At 38.3% G+C, this 25,313-nt stretch overlaps 1 protein-coding gene across 2 annotated transcripts in view; it reads left to right on the forward strand.

Annotated features, from left to right (window-relative positions):
* lin7a (lin-7 homolog A (C. elegans)) overlaps positions 1 to 25,313 on the forward strand; it is a 38,775-nt gene that overhangs the window by 12,907 nt on the left and 555 nt on the right. The window contains exons 2-5 of one of the 2 annotated variants that reach the window (XM_089126828.1): positions 5,979 to 6,097; positions 14,045 to 14,116; positions 19,940 to 20,149; positions 22,572 to 22,783. In XM_089126828.1, the coding sequence (XP_088982954.1) occupies positions 5,979 to 6,097; positions 14,045 to 14,116; positions 19,940 to 20,149; positions 22,572 to 22,783 (613 nt within the window). Of the gene's footprint in view, positions 1 to 5,978; positions 6,098 to 14,044; positions 14,117 to 19,939; positions 20,150 to 22,571; positions 22,788 to 25,313 lie in introns of both variants that reach the window. The other variant, XM_039663435.2, reaches the window with a different exon arrangement.

The following is a 25,313-nucleotide window of genomic DNA, read 5'->3' on the forward strand; positions in this document are numbered from 1 at the left end:
TTACAAATCATGTAGGCTACTTTGAAAAAATGTGATAACATAGTATTGGGCAATAAATAAGTATTTATTAATCTATAATCTGCCCCTGAAATCGTTAAAAGGAATAACAGTTGTTGGCATAACTTTAAACTATGGAAACCGCAGTGAAATGTATGTATAGTTATGTTTTTGGAGTTGTAGGTAGAGACAAATAATCCCAATGAGCTCCTGCTGGTATTTTGAGCATCAGATCTGAGGCGAGGACAGAGATCTCAAAGTTGGTCAATTATAATAACATAGACCTTTATTCTGAGCATACGCTGTAATTACATTGTCAATATTATGAAGTGAGCCTATGGCTCTGTCCCAAAACCTATAGAACGGCACCTTAAAGAATCATAGGCAGATTCCCAACAGGGAGTCTGTTTCAAAGGTCATGCGTTATTTGAGTAGCTTTCTAAGATATCGATAATGCAAACGTGCATGGACTTAAGACGAGCACGGTGGGGGAGAGTGAAAGGAAGGAGATGAAGACTTCAAAATTGTGACAAATGAGCATTACCATACAAATCAATAGACAATGCCATTCAAAATTGAAATGGTGGGTGCTAGCCACTGAATCACACAGAATTGATCCATAGTGATTGAAACCTGCACCCAGTGGGAAATGTGCTACAAGTCTGTGACCATATTAAAGTGGTAACAGGCAACACTCTGAATATGGAACGGTAGTGTTACGGTTGATCTGTGTTTATTCTCAACTCCAGGTCTTTTAACAATCCTATCTTCTTTGTCCTTTCCTGTCTCTTCTACTCTATGAAATGCCCCATTACCGTTCAAAAGTTTGGCCTTTGGAAGATACAAAAAACAGTAATGTTTTGAAATTTCAGTAGCCATTACTCTCTTACTCTTCAGTGTCACATAGGCAAATCATTATAATATTAAAAAGTAGGGTTTCTTACTGTTATCAAATGTTGAAAACAGTTGAGATGCTTAATATTTTTTAGTGAAAACTTGCATTTTTTTCTGTATTCTTTGATTAATAAAAATTTCAAAAGAGCAGCATTTATTTGAAAAAGAAATCATGTATGTAAAAGTCATTACTGTAACTTCTGATCAATGCATCATTGCTTAATAAAAGTATAATTGTTTTTATAGGAAAAATCTTCTCACCCCTAATCTTGGTATATCTATTAGAAATGTAGTATAGGCCTAAAATAATATATTTTTTAAACAAAAATTGACTGAGCTATGAATATTTTGGTTTTCACAAAATTGAAGTCTTTGTCTATCACTCTCTGCTGCTAAAACTTTGATTCATGCCTTCACTACATCCAGAATTGACTATTGCAACAGGATTTTCTATGGAACATCATTCAAAGTCTAAATAACTTCCAGAACCGGTTCACTCCCGCTCTCGTGACAACATCACCACTGCCCTTCAAAATATTCACTGGCTGTTCTTTTTTTCCCTCATTATTTCCAAATCATACAATTCCCACACCACAACTATGCTTGAGAGGCCAATTAAATTAATCATATTTACTCATCCTTATGTCCTTATTTTGTCCATGGAGCACATTTTTGAAGATTTTTCGAACATTTCATTTCCGTACGCTTTGCTGCTTTTATAAGTAAAAAAAAAAAAAGCAAGAAATTAGTCTAAAAAATTAGTAACTACCTTGTATAGTTATTAATAAAATGTTAGTTTCATATTAATTATACACTTGAATGTTAATATTGCATTATTGATTTGTTCCTGTGTAGTTATTCAATGACGGAACAGTAGTCTTAAAGAAGTAGTTCACTTTAAAAAAAACTTTTGCTGATAATTTACTCACCCCCATGTCACCCAAGATGTCCATGTCTTTCTTTCTTCAGTCGAAAAGAAATTAAGGTTTTTGATGAAAACATTCCAGCATTTTTCTCCATATAATGCACTTCACTGGGAACTAAACGGTTCAAGGTCCAAAAGACACTTTCAGTGCAAACTGCAAACTGTTCAAAGGGCTTTCATCGATTCCAGACGATGAATAAGGGTCTTATCAAGCGAAACGATCGCTCATTTAATAAATAAATAACAAAGTTTAAGTTTTATAAGCTCAAATGGTCGCTTTGGTATGTTCTGTGACACAAGTTTGTGACTCTCCTGTTCGAACTTCCGAACCTTGATTCGGAAAAAGATTCGTTCATTTTGATGAACGAGTTCGAACAGGAGAGTCACGAACGCGCATCACAGTACAGAGCAAGGCGAGCATTTGAGCTTATAAAACATAAACTTTGTTATTTATTTATTAAATGAGCGATCGTTTTGCTTGAGAAGACTCTTATTCATCGTCTGGAATCGTTTAAAGCCCTTTGAACAGTTTGCAGTCTGTACTGAAAGTGTCTTTTGGACCTTGAACTGTTTGGTTCCCACTGAAGTCCATTATGGAGGAAAATGCTGGAATGTTTTCATCAAAAACCTTAATTAATTTTCGACTGAAGAAAGAAACACATGGACATCTTGGATGACATGGGGGTGAGTAAATTATCAGCAAATTTTTTTTTAAAAGTGAACAACTCCTTTAAGTGTTACCTATTTTAGTATGTCAACTTCAACTCATTTAATTTAATTTAGTTGCCATGACAACATTTCTAATCTTTATTTAAGTTTTTTTAAGTTTAAATTTTCATATATTAATATTTCATTTTATTTAAGCTTAATTTCAAAAACAAAAACAATTTTAATCATTTTGGTTTTAGTTAACAATAATTACACTCTAAGCCACAGTTTATGCCCTCATGTCAATTTTACACCAAAACACATCAGTCATCAATTTTTACTGACGTGTTGTAGCAACAGAGAGATTAATGTCATGCTGACATTCTTCAGAGGCAGAGCCAAGTGGGACATGCCAGGGCACTACTCAGTTATGGAGCTGTCAGTTTTTGATAGAATAGCTGCTTTAATAACAAAAGAGCTTTAATTTGAATCTATCGTTTTATCAAAAAAGGCTTTCAAATTCAGTACAATGTGACATATTCATGAAAAATGTACAGCCCATTTGGGGTTTGAAGATTAGAGCAAAAGGTCATAAGTCTCCTCTCAATGTGACTGACAGAACAGACTGCAAGAGATTGTGCTCAGATTGTTGCATCTGTTGTGGTCCCATGAGCCCACAGGCCATTACAGCTTTTGTGTCTGCTCTACTAGTCTCACTGGGTTCAGTTTTATTAGTTCCTGTCGTGGTTTGGCCTACTTTGCTTTGCTGTCTGTGTCCCGACAAAGTTGTTATCTAATGTAGGCTAATATGAGTTTTTACGAATTTGTGACACAAAGTTTTGGAGGTTATTTCTCAATTTTTACCCAAAACAGTTGCACATCACATAAAATGGGTGTAATTTTTCACGGTCCAAAGATGAATGAGCACAATTAGCCACATGCTTCCCTTGACACAAAAACAAATCACCGCGAGTCGTACTGAGCACCAAATGTGACCAGAGGCTCAACCACCCATAACATGATCTTCAGCGATTTGTAAAACTACACCAAGGACCTTTAGGGTAAGTGACAGATATTCATCACATAAATACGATTTTATCATAGTCCTCCTAAAAATGGATTATACTTAGCAGGAGCATTCAAGTCAATCGATTTACCAGTAATTATATCTAATTTATATTCAAAGGCTGTAGATTATTTACTAAGGTGATGCTTTGATGCCTGTAGTAATAATGTTTTAAAGGGGGATGAGAGATTTAGAGATACAAAAGAAAGCTTTTCTAGGTAGGGTAGTCTAAAAGCTACTGTCAGACTAGCTAGTCAATGTTATCTGGCACCGTATTTTCAGTCAAATTATTGGCGGTTATTTGTCCTATTATGCAAAGCTGTTTGTTTGCATTCATTTATTCGTTCCACCGGGGTGAAAGTTTGGAGGATATAGGCTCATGCTTTTACATTCCTTTTACTGGAGAAGCAAAAAGAAGTATTGCAAGTCAGTGTGGGAAAAACATTACCTAGCTGTAGTATTACCGTTTAGTGCAAGAGATGCACCTTAACGGGGAAGATTTCCATCAAATGAGACAGTTTAGGTCTACTTATGTTGGCATGCAAGATGATAAGTTCATTGTGACTGCCACTAGGGGGCAAATTTTGACAGTCGTGTCAAAATGTCGTGTGCAGTGGAAAGGCGTTGAGCTTCAGCAGTTAGGCTGGTCTGGAGTGTGTAGAGCTGTAAGTACACCATATTGGTGGTTGTTGGGTTGTTTTTAAAAAACAAATTTTTGCATTGCACTGCTTTTCCATTGTATTTCTATGTAAGCATGCGCTAGAAATACTTGTTTGGCCGTTGCGTTCACGTCTTCCATTTTTGCAGTGCCTCATGCATCACGTTCTAAAAATTTGGCGCTCAAGGTAAGATAAGTTCAACTTTTAAAAATTGTGTCTCATGACCTTGTGTTTTTTTTTTCATTCCAATGCCCTGCGTTTTGCATTTTGAAATACAAAGGCAAGTTTTATAAACAGCTTCTTACTCCACTGACCCAAGTTCCTTTACTAACTGCTAATAAATGTAGGTTGCCTAATAGTTAAATAGTTTAAGTTTAAATAGTTAAACAGTATACTGAATGTCTTTTAAAATATTGCTGTTGCCACTGTTTTATGCAAGCCTATGTTGCCACTGTTTTATGCAAGCCCATTAAAAGAGGGTTAGCTTGGCTTAAAGCAACTTTTTTGTCACTTTTGAGTGACAAAAAATCATAAATAAACCACTGAAGTAATTAGTAGATAGCTGGTACATTTGTTGTTCGAAAGATAAATGATTTCAAAAGCCAAGAAGAACCATGTCAATCTTGTGAGCCATGTTCCAACCATTACAAAAACCATCACAGGATTGAAACAACTTTAAAAAACTTCAAGACAGTGTAAACAATTTGTAGTCCTGCATTAGTTTGTTCAATTGCAAAACTATGTCAATTAATTATGTCAACATTCTCTTTGTTCTCTTAGATTCTGCCATGATGTCCTTTCTTACAGTATAATACTCCTTCACTAAAGCTATGTTGGTGTGACGTATTGTGCAGTGTAAAGCAATCCAACCCTTCCAGTAGCACCTCATTGCAGTACCCGAAATCCAGGGGTGGAGTTGGATACAGATCTAAGGGGAAGAGATGGGTAGTATTAGGGGTGGGATTAGGGATCAGGGGGCAGAGATGGGTAGGATTAGGGATCAAGGGGCAGAGACAGGTAGGATTAGGGATCAAGGGGCAGAGACAGGTAGGATTAGGGATCAAGGGGCAGAGATGGGTAGGATTAGGGGTGGGGTTAGGGATCAGGGGGCGGAGATGGGTATGATTAGGGGTGGGGTTACGGATCAGGGGGCGGAGATGGGTATGATTAGGGGTGGGGTTAGGATCAGGGGGCGGAGATGGGTAGGATTGGGGGTGGGGTTAGGGATGGGTAGGATAAGGGACGGGGTTTGGGATCAGGGAGCGGAGATGGGAAGGATTAGGGGTGGGGTTAGGGATCAGGGGGCGGAGATGGGTAGGATTAGGGGTGGGTTTAGGGAGATTCGTAAAATAATTATGTTTATGTGTTGAGATCGGGTTAGCCAATCGAGCAACTGCCATTGAGATGATTGAGAATAATAGAGGATGACGTATTGATGTAGCTTGATTACCCAGACAGTGAAATGCTGTGCCAAAGACTCATAAGTATTTGTTGAAACAAGCCATGACTGACCACAGCGAATGTGTCCCCTATAGGTCTGCTGAATAGCAGGGGCACAGCAGAGTGATGCGTTTTTTGCTTCATGTAAAGAGAGCACTGATTGCTTTCTGTGGCCCTTCTGGCCGTCAGCGAGTCTATTTCCATTATCCCAACAATCGATTCGCTGCAGCTCCACCATCTCTCTGCCCTTTACTGCAAACTTTACCCATTCTCTCTCTCTCTTTCTCGGAATCAAAGACCCTCTGTTACTCAAACACATCTGTGTTTTCTTTCTCTCTTTCCATCTCAGATGTCACCAGGGCAATTGAGCTGCTGGAAAAATTACAGGAGTCAGGTGACGTCCCAGGTCACAAGCTGCAGTCCCTGAAGAAGGTTCTACAGAGCGAGTTCTGCACGGCCATTAGAGAGGTGAGTTCTATTAAGCATTGCTGTCATCACCAGTTTAGCACCATATTCTACAGTTGACACAGTTAAGATACAGTATTTTCAAAATTATATTCCAGTGCCAGTTCATCCAAAAATGAAAATGATATATTCCAGTGTATATTTCACAGTCCTTTGACAGTAACAGAGGAGAATGTGTCTGAGACAGAGTATAAAGTTGAGGAGAATAATCTGTCCTGATTATGAGGCATCCTCCTCAGACTCCTAGTGTTGACCCTCCTGTCGTCTCTCAACCACAAGCAGTTTTTATGGTCCTGCTTCCCACTTGAACAACAGGGTACAGCTGTGGCCAAAAGTTTTTGGAAGTGACATTAATGTTATGTTTTGCTAAATTTGCTGCTTCAGTTTTTATGTTGATCCACATTTTTCTAGATTATTGTGCAAAGTGATCAGATATTTGCAAAAAGCTTTACTGTCCAATAAACTTTATCACAAAACTCCAAAGTTTACTATTTTGGCCCTTTTACTAATCAAATCAGGGAAGAAGTGCTTCCAATCTTTGTGTTCTAATGTTAGCAATAGTTACCTTCAAAGAGAGATGTGTAGCCATCATCTTTGCATCCAAATGGCCTCACATTTAAGGAAATGCTTCAAAGAATTCTGCACCTGAAAGAACCATTTACTAGATCATCAAGAACTTCAAGGTTTAACTGCAGTGAAGAAGGCTTTAGGACATCCCAGAGTGCCCAGTAAGTGCCAGGACCTTCTCCTCCTGAGGGATCAGCTACAGAATTGTGTCACCACCAGTGAAGAGCTGCTCAATATTGGCAGAAGATGATTTTGAGTGCATCTGCACACAAAGAAAGGCCAAGAGTTTTGTAAAACAAACTGGTATCAAGAAGGGCAGCAAAGAAGCCACTTCTCTCCAAGAAAAACCTCAAAGATGGACTGAAATTCTACAGGAAGTACTGTACAAGAATTAGACACCAGAAGACAGGTGCAAAGTTATTCTCTCGAATGAAGCACCCTTCTGACTGTCCCTGTATGCGACATCTGGAAAATCGATTGAGAAGGTACAGAGAAGTTGAACGCTACCATGAATTTTTTTGTTTTTTTTGATTTTATGGGGATTTGCTAATTTGTCCATAGTCATGCAATTGGTATTCTAGATGTACTGTATATGGGGTGGGGGTTGGTGGTGTTTTATTTAAAGGGCTATTTAAGTAGTCAACAACGAAACATAAAGTTCCTGACTCAAACCTTTGAGAAAAAAATCATACTCTGGGGGTTTAAATTGGATACATGTTTTGGTAAATTTGAGGGTAACAGACTAACATAAAGAAAGATTACTAAATCCTGTAACAAATATATTGCTCATTGTTAATGTTAATACATTAACGAATGTTAACAAAAGAGAACTTATTCTAAAATATTACCACTAAAACTATTAGAAATGTATTTAACTAATTCAAATAAAGCTGAATTAAAATAAAAACTGTAAAAACTGAAAAAAGTTATATTGTTAAAGCTAATTAGACGTATTTAAAACTAATAAACTAATATTAATTGAAAATGGATAGAGGCTGTGGTAGATGGATGATATGACACCGAGGATCATCAATTATGGGATGGAATCTCAGCATCATCCGAGGTTGTGACAGATGTGCGTTGAGGGTGCGATGACAGGAGTGTGTCTGTCAGGCAGAGATAGTGGCAACTGGAGCCTGTTTTACTTTGCTTCTCCCGTGAACTTGCAGAAATGCAATTATTCAGAGAATGAGGTTGACCTGGGCCACTGCGGTTTTCAGTGCAACGCCAGGCCAACATCCAAACCACTTTAAGATCTCGGCTGTCCATTTATGCTCAAACACCAGAACCGCACTAGCAAACAACTAAAAACCAATCTCAAAGACACATTTTTGTACTTTTGCCTGAGCATATGAACAGTGTTACTCCGGTGGAATTGCCTTTTCCCATTTAGGGGTGTGTGTGTGTGTGCTGCACAACACATGAGCGAGAAAAGAATCCTATTATGCTAATTCGATTGTTTATTTAATTAATTTTACAAGGTTGATTATATGCTGCCTTTTAGTACGACACCACTGCTGCGCTTTCTGTCAGTAGTTCAAGTTCAAGTTCAAGTTCATTTTATTTGTATAGCACATTTTATAGCAGCCAATGACTGACCAAAGTGCTTTACAGAACCAAAAAAGATTAAAAGACATTAACACCATGCAGCAGCACATCATAGAACAGTACAGCAAAGATAGGAACAGCTTAGAAACAGGAGAGGCCCAAGCAATCTCAGAGTTATCAACAATAAAATCTATATATATATATACATACATATACATGTACACGCACGCACACACATACATATATATGTACATACATATACATACACATACACAAACAACCTATTTATAGGCCAAAGAAAACAAGTGCGTTTTTAAAAGTGACTTAAAAGAGATCACAGAAGGGGCTATCCTAACGTCTATGGGCAAATTGTTCCACAGGCGAGGCCCGACCACAGAAAAAGCTCGATCCCCTCTGCGTTTTAGTCTACAGTGAGGGACTTGTAACAGATTTTGTAGTGGGCAGAGTATGTATAATCTTGTGCTTGTTTATTTTGAAACAGTATGGGAGGATCGTGACTAGCTAGCTATATGGAAAAACAAAAAACAGTGGGGCAAAATACTCATAAAACAAATATTTAGACATCAATTATTAACTTTTTACCACTAATGTCAATGTCAAGTGAATTGAGAAAATATGTCAATACTTGTCACGCATCTCTGTTTTGGATTATAAACTACACTGCCCCTCGACAGAACACTGGACCCAAGAAAGGATTTAGACCCCAGAAAAAAAGATAAATTATGTACTTACCTATGGTCCCCGTGAGGTTACCCACAATCCCAGTGAGAATATGTGGAGTGGGTACTGGTTAGGTGTAAGTTCCCATTCAATGTATGCCTCATGCCAGCCCCACATCGCCAGCTCTCGACCCAGAACCCAGCCAGCCTTCAGCCAATCCCCACACAGACTTTAAGCCAGAGGCCACCATAGACTCAGAGGCCCACCATGAAGATCCAGCCCGAATGACTTTGTCCTAGAGCCAGAGCCCACTAAGAAGTTTGAACAGGTGTGTGAGCGCCCACCACGGAGGCCATATTAGTGGAGTTCGTCGGCATAAATTGCACTCATCACTGAAGTGCATGAAATTAGCTGGGTTCCCACTGAATTAACATTGGATGAGCTGGATGATATAATGTTTCAACTTCTACAGTCTTCGCTGTTCATCTCTGCTGGTTCTGCCCAGTCCCAAGTCATCTTTGTTGCTATTGAAAACGTAACAGCTCCAAGTTGCTTTCATCATCATTGGCTCTGCCCAGCTCCATGTCTTCTTCGTTGCCATTGACTCTGCTCAGCTTCAAGTCTCTATTGTCGAAGATGGTCCCAGCCTCTCTCTCCCTCCTCCTCTACATAAACCTTTTATTTCCTCAGCCTTGCCTCTACTGTCTTCCTTCACCCCCTTGGCTCCTCCGGTAGTTTGCCCTGCTCTTCGAATCCACATTAAGCTTCCCAGTCGTCAGCTCTGCCTTGGTCTGTGGATCCCTCAGCTCCACCTCAAGCCTCCGAGCCCTTGGCTCCATCTTGGACTGCCATCCCTCCGGCACCACCTCTTGGGCTCCCTCATCCCTCTGGCTCCACCTTCGTCAATCGTCACTCTGGCTGTGCCTCTGACTTCAGAGTTTCCAGCTGTGCCTCGACTGACTCTGTCCCGGTTTGCCAAGCCCATGTCTCAACCTTGGTCCTCCAGGCCTTCACAGTCACCCTGGGTCTCCAACTCCTCGGCACGTCCATTTTGCACGTCTCCACCTCACTCAGTTGAGCTCCTGATTTCATCTTGGCTCCTTCATCGGTTCCACTGTGAGCCTTCATCCTGGCTTAACTCGGGGTCAGCATCTGGCTATTCCTGTCTCCGGTCTGGCTCTACCCACTACTGTCTCCATGTTGATGTTCCCTTTTCTGCCTCAGAAGTGCAAAGTCTGATACTTTGTGAAAAACACTGGACTGTGAAGAAGAAAAAACGGTGTGAAACCAGATTGGAACTTGTGATTTTGAGAAAGCTCTTGCCATTTTTGTGGGTAATATGGATCAGATGATCCATAAACAGGTGGCTAAGATTAATGTGGCTATAACTATGCATGAGGAAATGTGTCAAAACCTTGAAACATCTATAGAGACATACTTCAGATTAGTTATGAGATTCAGTTTATAGGTTGCTACACATCAGATGACACAACAGATGATTCGTTAAGTACAGTATAATTTTATAGCAAAGTTTCTCATCAATCAAAAAGAATGGGCCATTAATGTAATAAAACTTTTGGTAGGACATCAATTCACACTCCCAGGATCCATCAGGCGAAGTTTCACTGAGCTGTGCATGGATGCCCTATGAGCTAATTTCATGGCCTGGCAATTGTGCAAGGTATCATATGGTGCAATCTGTCTCTTACATTCCCATAATGAGAGTGTGAAAGGACACGGTGTTGACTTAATTTACAGTGCCGACAGCAAAGCTCTGCATTGCAGGGACAATGTCAATATGACAAAATGTGCCGTGAAAATGTCTCAACCAATAACATATAAAAAAGGAAAAATGCCACAAACTCCAAGATCAAGACTATCAGGTACTATGTCTACCTCTGGCCTATTCAGATGAGTCATCAACCTCACTTAGCCATATGAAATGATTGCCAAAACGAGGACAACGGTGGCCAGAACATACCCACTCAAAATCCCGTATTCTTCATCTCTAAAAAAAATGTAAAAAATAAATGTAGCTTTACACAGACAGGATCTACAGTGTGCTACTAATTGTCAGTAAAATATTTTACACTCAAAAATGTTGTTTACAGTAAAGCATTTACAAAACAAGTTGAATTTTTCATTTTGTCCTGATTTCTAGTATTATATGATCTCCTGCATACTTTTTGAATGTCAGAAAAACAAATGGACTGGCCTACAATGATTTCTTTCAGAAATGATGGAACGCTTTTATGTTGTGAAAATCATTTCCCACAGTCCAGTCTGTCAGAGCATCACCACAGCAAACGTGTATGATTTCAAATACAACTCTCAGAGGAATATGACAACAGGGCCATTATCAACTGAGAGCTTAGTCCATCAATGCCTACGTGCCGCTGCTACAGGGTCAGAGATCAGTCTCTCTCTTTATTAATTGTGTGCGTCTATGTGGAATATCGTCTATGTGCTTGGTGGAATGGTTTGCAAATGAGAAGCATTGCTGTGAATCGGGCTTCACTGAATTGCCTGACTGACTCTGAGCAGTGTAAGAAGATTTAAGAAAGAGGAGGGAGAACAAGGTTTCAAATGAGAACAACTGAAATCATATTTCTCTTTATAGTCAGAGCACCATGGTTACACAAAGTACCTCACTGCGGCCTGTGGGTGGGTTTTTCAATGGGCAGAGTAGTGAAAAAGCATAGTGATACACATCTGTGAGTGTCAATCTCACTGGAGGTAAAACAGATAAAAGCAAACCGAACACAGTGAGCTGAGAGGAAACGGAGTGATCCCTCGAGACATGGGAGATAGGAAGACAGAGAAGCAAGGACATGATTGTATAAGAAAACTGGAGGAATGGCACTAAATCTTACAAGAATGCAGCTCACATTTCACCTCAAAAACAAAATAAATTTGGAAATTCTATTTTGTGTAAAGAAATGTACACCTGTTTTTTCATTGTAACATTATTTTATTGACAATTAAGTCCATTTTCCCACAAATCCTCATTACCATAATGTGGTAATGAAATTCATCAACATTGTATTATATTATTCTATTGATTTTACTGAAAACAGGGAATTATCACCAAAGCGGAATTTGAGAACAGTGGTTAAATAGAGCCCTATTACCCTTGCAGACTGCCTTATACATCCCATTACCAAACACAAATAAATTGTCTTCCAATAAAATTATGATAAAAACGTTCCCAATACAGCATATGAATTGCACACCGAAATAGCTTGACCTTTAATATTCATGCATTTTCAAGATGCAATTAAAAAACACACAATCCTCCAACAGTGGGAAGAAACATGCACGCATGTTTAGCCCCTGAAAGATTTACTTAGGTCTTTAATCTATTGATTTGTTCCATCTGGTTGCATTGATCCCTCACAGATCTATTGAAGTTCAGTCAATAAAGGTAAATTGATTAAAGTTTCACTAAATTGTCATTGAACTAAACATAAGCAGCTAGAAATTAAGTAGCCAAACTATAGATGATTAAGATAAAAAAAAATGTTATTAGATTATCATATAATATGCCACAGTTGGTTGTTCCATGATGAAGAAAGTCACTCAGGTTCAGAATGACACGAGGGTGAGTCAATGTTGTCTGAATTTTATTTAAACAGGGCAAGACTTTATTGCACTTGGAGCAAAACCTCAAGAGACTTCCCAAACATGCTGTATTTTTGAAAAAGACGGCAAGTGAGACACATAAAATAACAACTGCGACAAACATATAAGGTGTGCAATAGGCTGTGCTGAAATATATAACAGCACAGCTTTCAGAGTTGAGCATATTTCACATGTAGGATGTCACCTCTCCTTAGTAACATACTCTAGTTTGTAATTGTAGAGACTTAGCAACCACTTTCATGTATTTTCAAGCAGTTTCTAAAGGTCATCCAATAGTTCCTGCCTGTTGAGAAGGTTTAGAGTGAGTGGTTTAAAGTCGCAGAGTAACAGGAAAGAGACGTTTTACTGTAAATGTATTTTATCAGACTAATCTCTCAGTAGGAGGTTAGTAAAACAGCTAAAGAGTCTGCCCAGTGTGCTGGAGGACAGATTAAAGAGAAACTTGTTATTTAGGAGAGACGGAGAGAGGGAGACAGAGCTTCCTGTAGCACCAGCTGCGTTTCAGAAGCGCTGGTTAATGAGATAAACATAGGTTCTCCAAATCCTCAAAGGACCTCAAGCTAATAGTCTCATCCCTGAGTGGTGTGAAAGCAGATAAGGGCTCTGTACATGCACCTGTTTGTGAAAATATAGAATCGGTGATGGAACCCGTTGCATCTGCGCAAATGAGACATTAGAGTCTATAGAACTGGATTAAGCTCTCTTTGCTCTGTAAACCAAACTATAAAAGCATGACAAAGGTTTGCAGAAACTAAAAGAAGCACAAATTATTCATGAAAAAATGTCAAACTAACTATTTTTGGTCATGTAGACTGAGTTCTCATTGCTGCCGTAGAATTTGAACACCAGAGTGCAACCACAAGTGCTCCTTCTTGAATTTCTTATTCCCATTTCAGAAACAAATTAGCGCAAGTACATAAACACGATAAAATGCTTAGCCAGTGCATCGCATTAGCAAGAATGCAGTCCTTTCAAACATACATGTATACACTCTTGCGGTGCGGTCACGTTTACCTTTATACAGCGAAATGCAGTCATCTCAATAGTAATCCATATTGGGAATTTTGCTTTAAGGACACTTTAAGAATTTACCCATGCTAATTTCACATTGGATTCAAGTTTGTTAACATGCAAATTTTCCAATTAAAGCTGCTTGGTTTGGAAGTTACCTCTAAAATAGTGGCGCTTCATGCAACACTATACTATTGACATTGGACCTACTTTGCCCACAAAATTTAGCAAAAGATTGCTAATGTGACCACAAACCAGATGTTATCATTCAGGTAGATATCTATAAACAGATCAACAGTTTAACTTACTTTAACTCGCTAAGCAAGATTCTTTTCAAATCGTTTCTTTGCCATGAAAGTACAGGCTGCATCCAAAGAAGTAATATGATAAGAAGCATCGTTGCAGAATGCCTTATTGCTATTTAACCACATTTTATGTCATTTTGATAACTGTAGAGGAACTGAAACTAAACAGTCTCTTTGTCTCTGTTTATTTTAATAGGTCTATCAGTATATGCATGAAACGATAACAGTGAATGGATGTCCGGAGTATCAAGCACGTGCCACAGCTAAGGTACGTCTGAGTTTATTTATTTACACATCACCTACCCTGTGTTTCAGTATTACGCATACGGCATAATTACATCTGCTAAACATCCCTTTTCTGACATCCAGAAGAAATCCATTAAGTAAGAATATTTTCAAATCTTGATTTGATAAACAATCAGCCAGACAATTATCCAGGCCTGCATGCAAACACTTGCTAGTTGCTCTTCAGACACTGTCACTGAAATAGCATTCATTCAAATTCATACTGCGTAAAGAGTGCTATCTTGTGAAAAAGAGAGGAAACATAAAAAAGAGGGGGGGGGGTGGGAGGGTGTAGATTTGCTGAATTTGCTGAGTACTGGATGATCAGAAGTGCCTTGCTGAATCTTTAGTGGGAGAATTTCAGCCACATCACAATACTGGGTTTCTTTAGGGATGGGTCACAATCCCCATTTAAGCAGTGTTACATTTTTCCCTATCTTTCAGTCACTGCGGAGTGCTGAATAGTCGACTAGAAACTGAATAGTCAACTAGTCATTCAGGCAACTAACCAACTGGATGATTATGAAAATATATACTTAAGCACATCTCTGCTTCGCAGACAGGGATATACACCAATCGGCCAAATACTAGAGCCCTGCCAGTTAAAGGCCACGCTGCCGTCCAGAGAGTTCAGCCCACCATCTCTCTCTGCATGAATACACAGACCAGCAGACTTGTGCACAGTTACACTACACAAAGAGCCGAGCGATGAATGGCAAGTGAGACAGAAAACACAAAGCACGCTTGGATTCTACAAAGGATGCTGAGCAGTACCCTGCGATACCTATTTTGAATAGCTCAATAGGCTGCTCTTGTGGGTATTGTTGTAATTGTTTTTTTGATCCCAATTAGGCTTGCGTTCAGAGAAATAGTCGATTAATTATGCAAATCTGAGTAAAAACAGAAGACTTGGTTATTGAGGGCGTTCTTTGCATTTCAATATCTGACATTTTAAAACGTCTGCAGAGACACACTAATTAATGCATTTTAAAGGGGTCATATTATGATAAATCAAATTTTACTTTACTTTTACATGATTCAAATGAAAGACTTTGATTTACTATGAAACTGACAGTTGAAGAAATGAAAAGTTCCTCCCTTGTTCAAAAAGACCATTGATGAACATTTACTCATTAAGAATGCCACCAAGTCAGGGTTTATTAATAAGGAGGAGACAGATACTATTCATAATGCAAGGAAAAGACGCTTTAATTCCAGTTATATTCCAGGTATGTAACTAAGAATAATGTACCCTTCAAGTGGGGGTGTAAAAAGGGATGTCCAGATCTGACCATGTGATCGAACGTTGCCTCCCGAATCCCGATCAGGAGGTATCACAGCCAAGATAGCGCAAGATTTAGGAGTGCAGTTCCTAAAAGCACATTACTGGCTTTGCAAACACTGTGGCACTTTTATTTTTTTATGTGTTTACATGCCTGATGGGTATTTAAACTTTAGGTGCTATTTGTTTTTATATTAGACTTTTTTTATATTTACTGTTGCACTAAAGTCCAAAAGTGACGAATTTATGTTATTTATTACTTGATTGTTCAAGCTACCTCAAAGAAGTGCTCTGTTTGTTAACAGAGTTGTTGAATGTTAAAATAAGGTGAATTAAATAAAAATTTATAAGGAACATCCTGGATCTGTTTTTTCGCTCTTCTTTGATATTTTTTTTATGTATTATTGAAGTATCGGATCAGGACTCTGTATCGGTAGATACTCAAAATCGAGGGCAAAAAAATCTGATTGGGACATCCCTAGTTGTAAATATCGTAATTACAATATTCAATGTTCTGAGCACATGGATGGCCGAAAAAGTCGTATTTAAAATTGAGAAGCTCGGAATTCTCAGAACTCGGAATTGGAAGGGGCGTGTCAATTTGAAACATTGGGAAATACTGGTCTATAATATAGACAGTCTATCTATAATATAGAGATCAGTGAGTATAAAGCAGGTCTGTAGTGCATTATAATGTCATTTAGAAAGTTTGGATTTGTGAAGTTAACTTGAATTTCAAAAACATTTATTTTTGATATCTTGTATAAATACATAAATACATGTAATAGAAATTAATCATTTTCAGTTAAAGTGATGATGTTACTGCTTAATAGAACAATGGCAGATGCTTTACAGTAATACTTTGTTCCAGCCCACTTAAAGATATCATCTAGGGCAACTCGCTTTTTTTCAGAGGTCACATATATTTTGCTATTATGGTTTTATGATCTAAAATGACTTTCCTGTTACTAATCTCTTGATTGGTTGGCAATTCATGCACAGAAAACACTTTCAGAATTTCAATGAATTGATGTCCTTGTCATTGATTTAGAGTCTTAATACATGTTCAATGGCACTTGCAAGCATTTAGACACTGTTGTAGTTATTGTCATTGACATTTAGGCTTTCGATTTTGATGTTCTTAAATCCAACCCACTGAAGACCCAGTGGCTGAGTTTTGTTTTCGAATGGAATATTCCCAAAGAGCAACGTCAATGCTTTCATGTTGGCACGATTCGCGACTCTATTCATGTCCCTGCTGCACCTCTAGAAGAAGTGAGTGTAAAATTGTATTAACATTTATATTAATCTTTGCTTGCAACTACAGAGTACATTACGGCATGTTTTCTATATGTACAACGTTCTCAATACAATTCATAATCCCACTTTATAATGAACAACACGTTATGGTTATTGTGTAATAATTACAAACTGAGTACGTATACATCAGTAAACACATAGCGTTCGTACATCTCACTAAGTTACTCTACCCTGCCAGTACATAAAAAGATAGATCAAAAGTGACATTATGTTGGCCAACCATTCAGAAACGTCCTGTTCGAGCCTTAATTGTCGAACTTCTTTGCGGCCGTCATCTTATTCCGGGTTCGACTCCGGTTCAAACTGATAAGGTTGTACAGATGTGTCCTCAGATTTTCCCGCCATTCTTACTCCAAATATACCCTCTACTGTTGTCAAGGCAACACTCCATGTGTGTTGTCAAAACGCCCGCAGAACAGAGAGGCTGAGTGAGCGAAGCTCATTATCATTTAAAGGCATATGCACTGAAACTGCGTGCTGAAAACAGAGCTGTTTTTGACCAGGTAAAATTTGTGTGTTTTTTTTTTTTTGCAATACTAATGACAATTTTAATTAAAGTATATTACAAACTTTTCATTAAGACCTTAAAAAATCAAATTGTATGAAAATGCCATTATGACCCCTTTAATCAATAGCGTGACTCATTTGAATGGTGTTGTAATAATATGGAGCTATACTACAGCAATGGCACTTATACAGAAAACAGCACATACTGTAATTAGTATGCTCATTGAGCAGGTCTCGCCAGATGAGCAAAATTAGCATATCAATTAAAGTTCTAGTACAGGATGTAAATTACAAAAGTCTTAGAGTGCCTCAAAGCACCTCACTTGGTCATTTTGAAAAGTTACTACAGGTTTCGAAAAGCATATTGGACTCGAATCACTAGCGAAAGGGCAATTAGCATGTGTGAACAGCTTGCGTCTGCATGCCGTTGGGGCAGATTTCAATCGATGGCACATAAATAGGATGAAGAACAGCTCTAAAAGCTCCAGTTATCCTTTGGGATCCCCTGCAGCAATTGTCAATGAGCTCCAGTGTGCTTCACCGGGATGCATTTTTTTTCCTCCATATATGCCAAGTGCATTCCAAGTGCATTGCTGATGTAAATGTTAAAAGCCAAAATTAATTACCAATAAAGATTATTTGTCAAGTGTGTAATGGGCTCTATGCACAGCGTTATTTCCGGTGAAGATATAAGGATGCTCGATTACTTCCGCCGATCGTAGAGTCCAATACAATACCGAGAATTTATATTGAATTTTATACTCTATGGCAATAATAAAGAAACGTTAGTCACAAAAACAGACTAAACAGACACCCCTCGTTGTGTTTATGCTTCTTTTAAAAATTATATTAAATAAACATAACTATATATAAAATTACATCTAAACCTATGAAAGTTTCATTTCAAAGATGGGAGGACAGTAAATTTTGAAGACTCTGCCATAATACGGTTTTCCCCGGTTTTCCTCTGCTTTAATCTCCACAATCGGAAACAGACGAGCATCCTTGCGTCAAATGCGGAACTTATGCGTGCATATAGCCCATTACTTAAGATGACATTTGTACGGCTTACAATGGGCTTGAGTGGGCCATTGCTCAGAATATTTGTAAATATGTTACATAGCTGTTATAACTATGAACTACTGATAGAGTTGCATGAAGATTCTTTTTAAAAGTTAAAATAAATGGATAAAACCAGGCAAATTTGAGTGTGTAAAAATTATCTTTTTAACCAGCAACCTAATGATTTACATTTCGAAAAAGCAAATGAAAGAGTCTAGGCTTAAAGATTATATATCGACTTGTGTTTTTTTCCCTCAGAGAGGATGAAGCTGTGAAGGTCGAGGAACTGGGAAAAGGGTGTCTTGCATGCAGAGCACTTCGAAACAGCATTATTATTTTTATTTTTTTGGCCTGACACGAAACACACGAGACAGGGAAGGTGCTGTTCTTTCAGTTTCAGAGATCAGAAAACGGCTTGGTTTACCATTTGGGAATTTGGCACCTTGAAAAGTCTCTGAAAATCCTTGGTGTTTTTTCTCACTGTTCCCTGTGTATGGATGCCTTAATAATGAGCAAGGCCCCACAGTGCTGCACCTTTAGCTACAGTGTGGCTCAGCAGGAAATACTTTTGTCTTCCTTCACATTCTCAGTCTCCTGGTGGTTGTGCCTGGCTAACAAGCCCTGAATTCTCAGGAATTCAGATGACAATGCAGGCAGCTGTGCAGGTTATAGGATGCAGTTATCTTACTGCTGAATTCACAGCACAAAAGAACATGTTGAGAAATTCTTACAAGCTGTAAAAAAAAGTTTCAGAGATGCACTACATGACCAGAAATGTGTAAACATTCGGACACTTTCCCTTTGATATAGCGGCTTCCACAAAGACTAGACTTCGACTCGACCACAGTCTAAGAGAGTCAATCTAAAGGTCTTTGTCAAGCCAGTGTGGAGATGTTTAATTTGGCTTTTAAGAATGAGGTATCGGAAGCTTGGTGAGAATATTGGGTTTAGAGGTTACTGGTCCTTGAATATCAATCCACCTTAAAGTGTTTTAAAAGTGGTCTCATGCTATTCAGATATACAGATCTTGGCAACATCAACTTTTTTATTTTTTTAAAGGAATGATACTGATGCTAATTACTGAAGAGCAGGTTGGCATATTTTGGCCAATATAATGTTTAGACTACATAAGATACAGTATAATGTACAACTGATCACAAAACAATCCATATTGAAATGTGCATCAATAGCGATGTTCCCATCCATTTATAATATCGTATAAAACATTTGTGAATGAAGCACCCTTTCCATCCTATGTGTGGAAGAGAAAAAAAATTAGCTTCCTGATAAACTAGCACTAAATATCACTAAGAAAAGTAGAAGAAGCCACATAATATATTACTATAATTTTAGTAAATAATATATTACTTGCACCTAAGAGCATGCAGATGAAACACAATAAACAGTCACGTTATCTTGTTTTTTGAGGCGGATACCTGTTGTTTGGGAATGCAAACAATGTCTTGTAAGACAGTTCTGGGAGGGAATTATACTAAACCACTTTGACGACAGACTTCACTCAGGCATTTCAGAATGGCCAAAACAGCTTTTCAGAAGCTGTTCAATGAGATCTATCTATATTTCTCAGTCACATTTCATATTCACTGACACATTGAACTCTTTGGTTCCCACCAGGCAACTGTGGCGGCATTTGCTGCCAGTGAGGGTCATTCCCACCCGAGGGTGGTGGAGCTGCCCAAGACGGATGAGGGGCTTGGCTTCAATGTGATGGGTGGAAAAGAGCAGAACTCACCGATCTACATCTCACGCATTATCCCTGGGGGCGTGGCTGAGCGGCATGGTGGTCTTAAGAGAGGAGACCAACTCTTGTCCGTCAATGGAGTGGTGAGTTGCCAGTGATGATCAAACTTTTGTACTCTGTAACTCTATAAGAATAATATGCATGTGTTTAATTTCAGGACATACCTATTTCTATTAAAAAAAGATATACAAGACTTTAAAAGCTGAGGCACTTTACTAATTATGTTTTGGTTATTCACACAATAGCAAGAAACTCAAAACACATTAAAGGTAGCTAATATTGCTAATACTTACTGCAGCATGCGCTGTTTGAACATTGAAAAGAATTTCCCTTCTTTGAGTATGATGTCATCACTTTGTTAGTTGAATTGATATTATTAATATGCAGGATGGAAAGTGAAACCCTATAAAAAAATATAGTTAGAATATAGGAAAATCATACAAAAAGAGAACATAAACTTAAGCTTAAGCTGCAGTCCAGCGTTTTTCCTCTTTGTCGCCATCTCTGTTTAAAATCTGCAATTGCAGTCATTCGCAGAATAATCAACTTTACGTGAGTTGTACTTCAACACCCTCGACACTGCACAGCGCGGATGAACACAATGTTTGAGGAGACTGTGAGTCTGCCAGTCAACGCGCCGGTGTCGATACTGGCATTCAGAATCACAGATTATTCTTTTTGGAAGTATGACCAACATAAGAATTTTCACTGGGAAATGTCACCTGAACCAGTAAGAAACATCCGCTTTTGTTCTGGTTCTGACATTGCAGATTAAATCTAACAATCGCTTATAAGTTATTATTATATCATGCAAAACCATGCAAATTATACTTTGTTCTCAAATTGTTAATATTAACAGCATCAGCATTGCGTGACTACATGTAATGTCCTTCTGATATGTATCCTTGTTTTCACATGGGTTCGGTTGGAGTCTCTTATTTCTGGAGCCACTACAAAGTCTGAACGAAGTCTTTTGCATTTTACAGCAGGTGAATCTGTTGTCACTGGTGATTTTCGTTTGAACCTTTCTGGATCCGCCATCAAATAGATAAGTTTAATTATATCAAGTACAGTGAGAAATGGCTATAAATCTCCAACTCCAGCATCCTCACACGCGATAAACTGTAGCCTACTAGCCGAGACTCATTCTTTATGTGTACAGATGTGCCGTAATGACGCAAAGACATGCTCAAATCTCCCGCGGAAATACACCAGTACCGCTGGAATTAAAAACATTATTACATGCTAACCGCTTTGAATTGAGCTAAGGCAAACAGATAGCTTGGAACACTGGCTTGTTATGTATTTTCTCAAATATGTATTTTGGATCATTTTTAACCCCAAAAAGCTACAGACTGCAGCTTTAAGTAGTAAAACTATTTAAAATTCACTTCTCTATTTACTTAGGAACTGAGTTTTATATATTTTATCCAATGTATTTAGACATTAATGATGGAGACATGAAACGTTACTGCATAGTAAGAATGACCTGTCAGCGTTTAGATCAATTATCCTTAAATGCACAAAGGAAGCATTGCACAAAATGTAGGAGGGTTTTTTTTTTTTACATGTAAAGTGGGGAAAACATTTCCAAACATTGTTTGTGCAAAAAATAAGTATAATGCCAAAATAAGATGCCATCATGCTGGAGGGCCCACTGGCTTTTAAATTTATACAGATCAGTTTGGCTTATAGTTAGATTATTACAGCAGAAAGATTTTTTACATTGATCTCCGTGAATTTCCAACTGTCTAAAAGGCTGATCCCACCATGGCGTAATATGCTAAAATAGCAAATTTTTTTGCAGCTGTTATTATCTCAGACCCATTAGAGACTGAAATTTTCAAATTTTTCATTCTACTAAGGCTAAGCTTGACATTTTAAAATGCTACTGTAAATGTGGACAAATAAGACCGAAAGCTTAGAGCAGGACTGTATGTAAAACTGAAAAGGACAGATTTCAAAGACTTCTTGAAATCTTTTCATAAATCGCTGTAAACTTTAAGATGTGTCAGACTGTCACTGAAGCCAGGTGAGAATGAATCTTTGAATAAATCCAAATGAGTCTTTCAGTAAAAAAGCTGTCTGCTGTAGGGAAGCTTTTTGAAGCCAGTTTCTTTGCTCTTCTCTGCCGACATTCCACATTGTTACAATTTTATTAAATTTGAATTTATAGAAACTAATGTCCACTGCTTGTGCTTACTCGCTCGAAGATGACAGAGGATTCATTTGATTTCATTTGCGTCAAAGACTGTAAAGGAAGGCATTTTGGGACAGCATTTGAGAGGCAATTTCTCATTAAACCAAACATGTTACGGTTCCTGAGCTAATAGGAAATTAATGGCTCTTTTGTGCCAAATGTAATTGAATGTTCATCACCGTGGAGTATTTTCTAGTGCAGTTTTGAGCTGAGTTTGGATATAATAAAGTTCCAGGAGCCATAAACAAACCATTGGACGCGCAAAGAGAGATGAAATGTTCTGACTACTGAATTATTTTCCTCAGAGCGTCGAGGGTGAACACCACGAGAAGGCTGTGGAGTTACTGAAAGCAGCCAAAGACAGTGTCAAACTGGTGGTGCGTTACACCCCTAAAGTCCTGGAGGAGATGGAGGCGAGGTTCGAGAAGCTCCGTACCGCCCGTAGACGCCAGCAGCAGCAGCTGCTCATGCAGCAACAGCAGCAGCAAAACCTGGCCGCCCAGCAGAACCACATGTCGTAGGTGAGGCTTTTCATTGCTTTAAGGGTAACAGGACCTCAACAGGATGGCACACAGAGAGGTAGCTGCCCCACCAACCCTTGAGGCCTGTGGGAGATCTGGTACTACATGCTGCCTGTCACCAGAGGAACGTTGTCCTAAAAACAGACAGCTATTATGTCTGAAACTCAGCTGTTATGTCATGATGTGAGATAATGAATCAATTGAAGAAGCTGGCGAGGAGTGCTGATGACATCACAGATTGAGCTCAATAAAAAGGATTCGCTTATCAGGCAGTTGTCCAGACATTGAAGGATAACTCTTAAGGGACTTTCAAGGGAAAATTAAGAACTATTTAAATGAGAAATCAATCGTTTTTTTATTACTGCACCTAAGGGGCCTTTTTAAGTCTGTACATTTCACTGATGGAACATTTGTTTTAGTAATACTCTAAGTTAAAGGGATGGTTCACACAAAAATGAAAATGTTGACATTTAGACTAATCAAAGCACTTTGATTATGATACCGTTCTTTTGACTTAGCCATATTTCTAACTTACTCAATAAACCTAGCCAGTTCAGATGTTTCATAAGTTCTTGCTCAAACACACTTGGTGCAACTAATGAAGCCATTGATTAGTGAGACAACACCTATTTTGCAGATTTGTGCTGTTGTGAGGGTCGGGATACTATTCAGGGGTTGAATCATTTTTAAACTGTAGAAGTCATTAAAAGTTGCATTTTCAATTCAATTTTGGGAAACCACTAGAAACATTTGTTGTGTTGAGCTATTTAAATTACATTTGTTTGATTTGTTCATTGCAATAAACCTAGTTTTTCAATTATATTACAAAATACTGCCTTTTTTCTATTTGGTGCTAATAGATTTGGCATTGTCAGAATAATTTTAAATAAAAGTAACTTAACATCACGTATTAACTTCTAAAACAGCGGGAGGGAGACTTCTATATTAAAAAAGAGAAAGTGTGTCATCCTTTATCACTTCCAATATCACTGTTCTGAAATAACAACACTCTTATTATCTCGAGACGTCTTTCATCTTTGCAAATGCAATACAATAGGAGCGAATTCTATTAGTCAGTCTTTTCCAGAAGAACCAAAGCACATCTCATTGTATTAATGATACGCGGCGTGGCCCATCTCTCGCCTCATTGCTTCCTCACACCATAGTTAGCTCTAAGCAGCAGTATAGTTGGCAGCATTGTAACCTCGCCTTAGAAACCATCCAAGCCTAAAATGAAGCTATAAGCAGTGCCGACTCAAAAGCATGTCCGTGTGGATACACTTCTCACAGAGGCACTGGCCTCACTTATCACCAGAGGCCTAATGGAATTCCTTGTGCATCTCTTGCTTGTGGCTAAAAAATCCTTGGCTATAAAATCATATGTGCTTGTGAGCTGCTGAGCGTTTTTGGGACATTATGTCTGGGCAAGAGGATCATGGTGAGAGAGCTGAGCTCCAGATCATCCCCTATCAAGACATTTGGACCGAACAGAAAAGCCACAGTCACTAGAGAGCACTCTGCCAACACTAAACCACCACACCAAACACACACACACATCTGAAAAACAAATAAGATCAGTTCAAGTCAAGATCTATTGTAGATTGGGGAAAGGGGGGAGACACAAAAATATCTTGAATTTATCAGTTATAAATCATTTAACAATTAAATGCTAAACCATATATTTATGAATTAAACATCTGGGAACATTACGTGAACTACTGCGCTATAAAATTTTCAAATTACTAAAAGGCTTGTATTGGCAAATTCAGTTTTTTACTCTTAGGACAGCGAATTGCAGACAAGGGAAGTATACGTTTGGCTTTACTTTCTGTTAATGACATTTAAGTCTAATGTCTAAAAGAAACTTGTGTTTTTGTTATTTCAGCAGGACAAGACGTCATATCTTAACTTATCGGGGGTTGCAGGGGTCTGCATGTATTAACTTGAACCATATACTTTTGATGTGTCATGTTTACACAGGGGGTATTTATTATTTATTTGTTAGTGCACATTAATACACCATGTACGGTTGTTGTATGCTCCGAACACAATTTCGTTGCTGTTCTCTGGATGACAATGACAATAAACTTAACAATGGGGGACCGTGGCGTGGAGTTACATGGGTTGAGAACCTAGTCTAAAATAAGCTATTATCCAATAGAAACCATCCAAAAGTATTCCTAGCTTAAAAAGAGGGCTGATATCGGAAAAGGTTTTTGAAAAACAACTACAAAGCATATGGGAAAATTAATATGAGACATGCCAAACAGTATGTGAACTTTATGTAACCGGCCAACGAATAAATATTGAAATTTATCAGAAAATGTAAAACTTTTCAAGGCTTTTCATAATGTATTCTGGAAATGACTTGTCTACAAAGGAAGCATGCGGTGCCACCTTTCCCCCAAAACAAGGCATCTCATAAATAATATGAATTTTGGAACGGCCAAAAATGTCAGAAGCAAACTGTCTAGACAAGATTTTGTTTTAAAGCTAAAGAATTGGGAAAGCACAATTTATGTTCGG

This window comes from Pimephales promelas, chromosome 24, assembly GCF_988280905.1.
Source record: "Pimephales promelas chromosome 24, fPimPro1.hap1.1, whole genome shotgun sequence".
NCBI classification, from domain to species: Eukaryota; Metazoa; Chordata; class Actinopteri; order Cypriniformes; family Leuciscidae; genus Pimephales; species Pimephales promelas.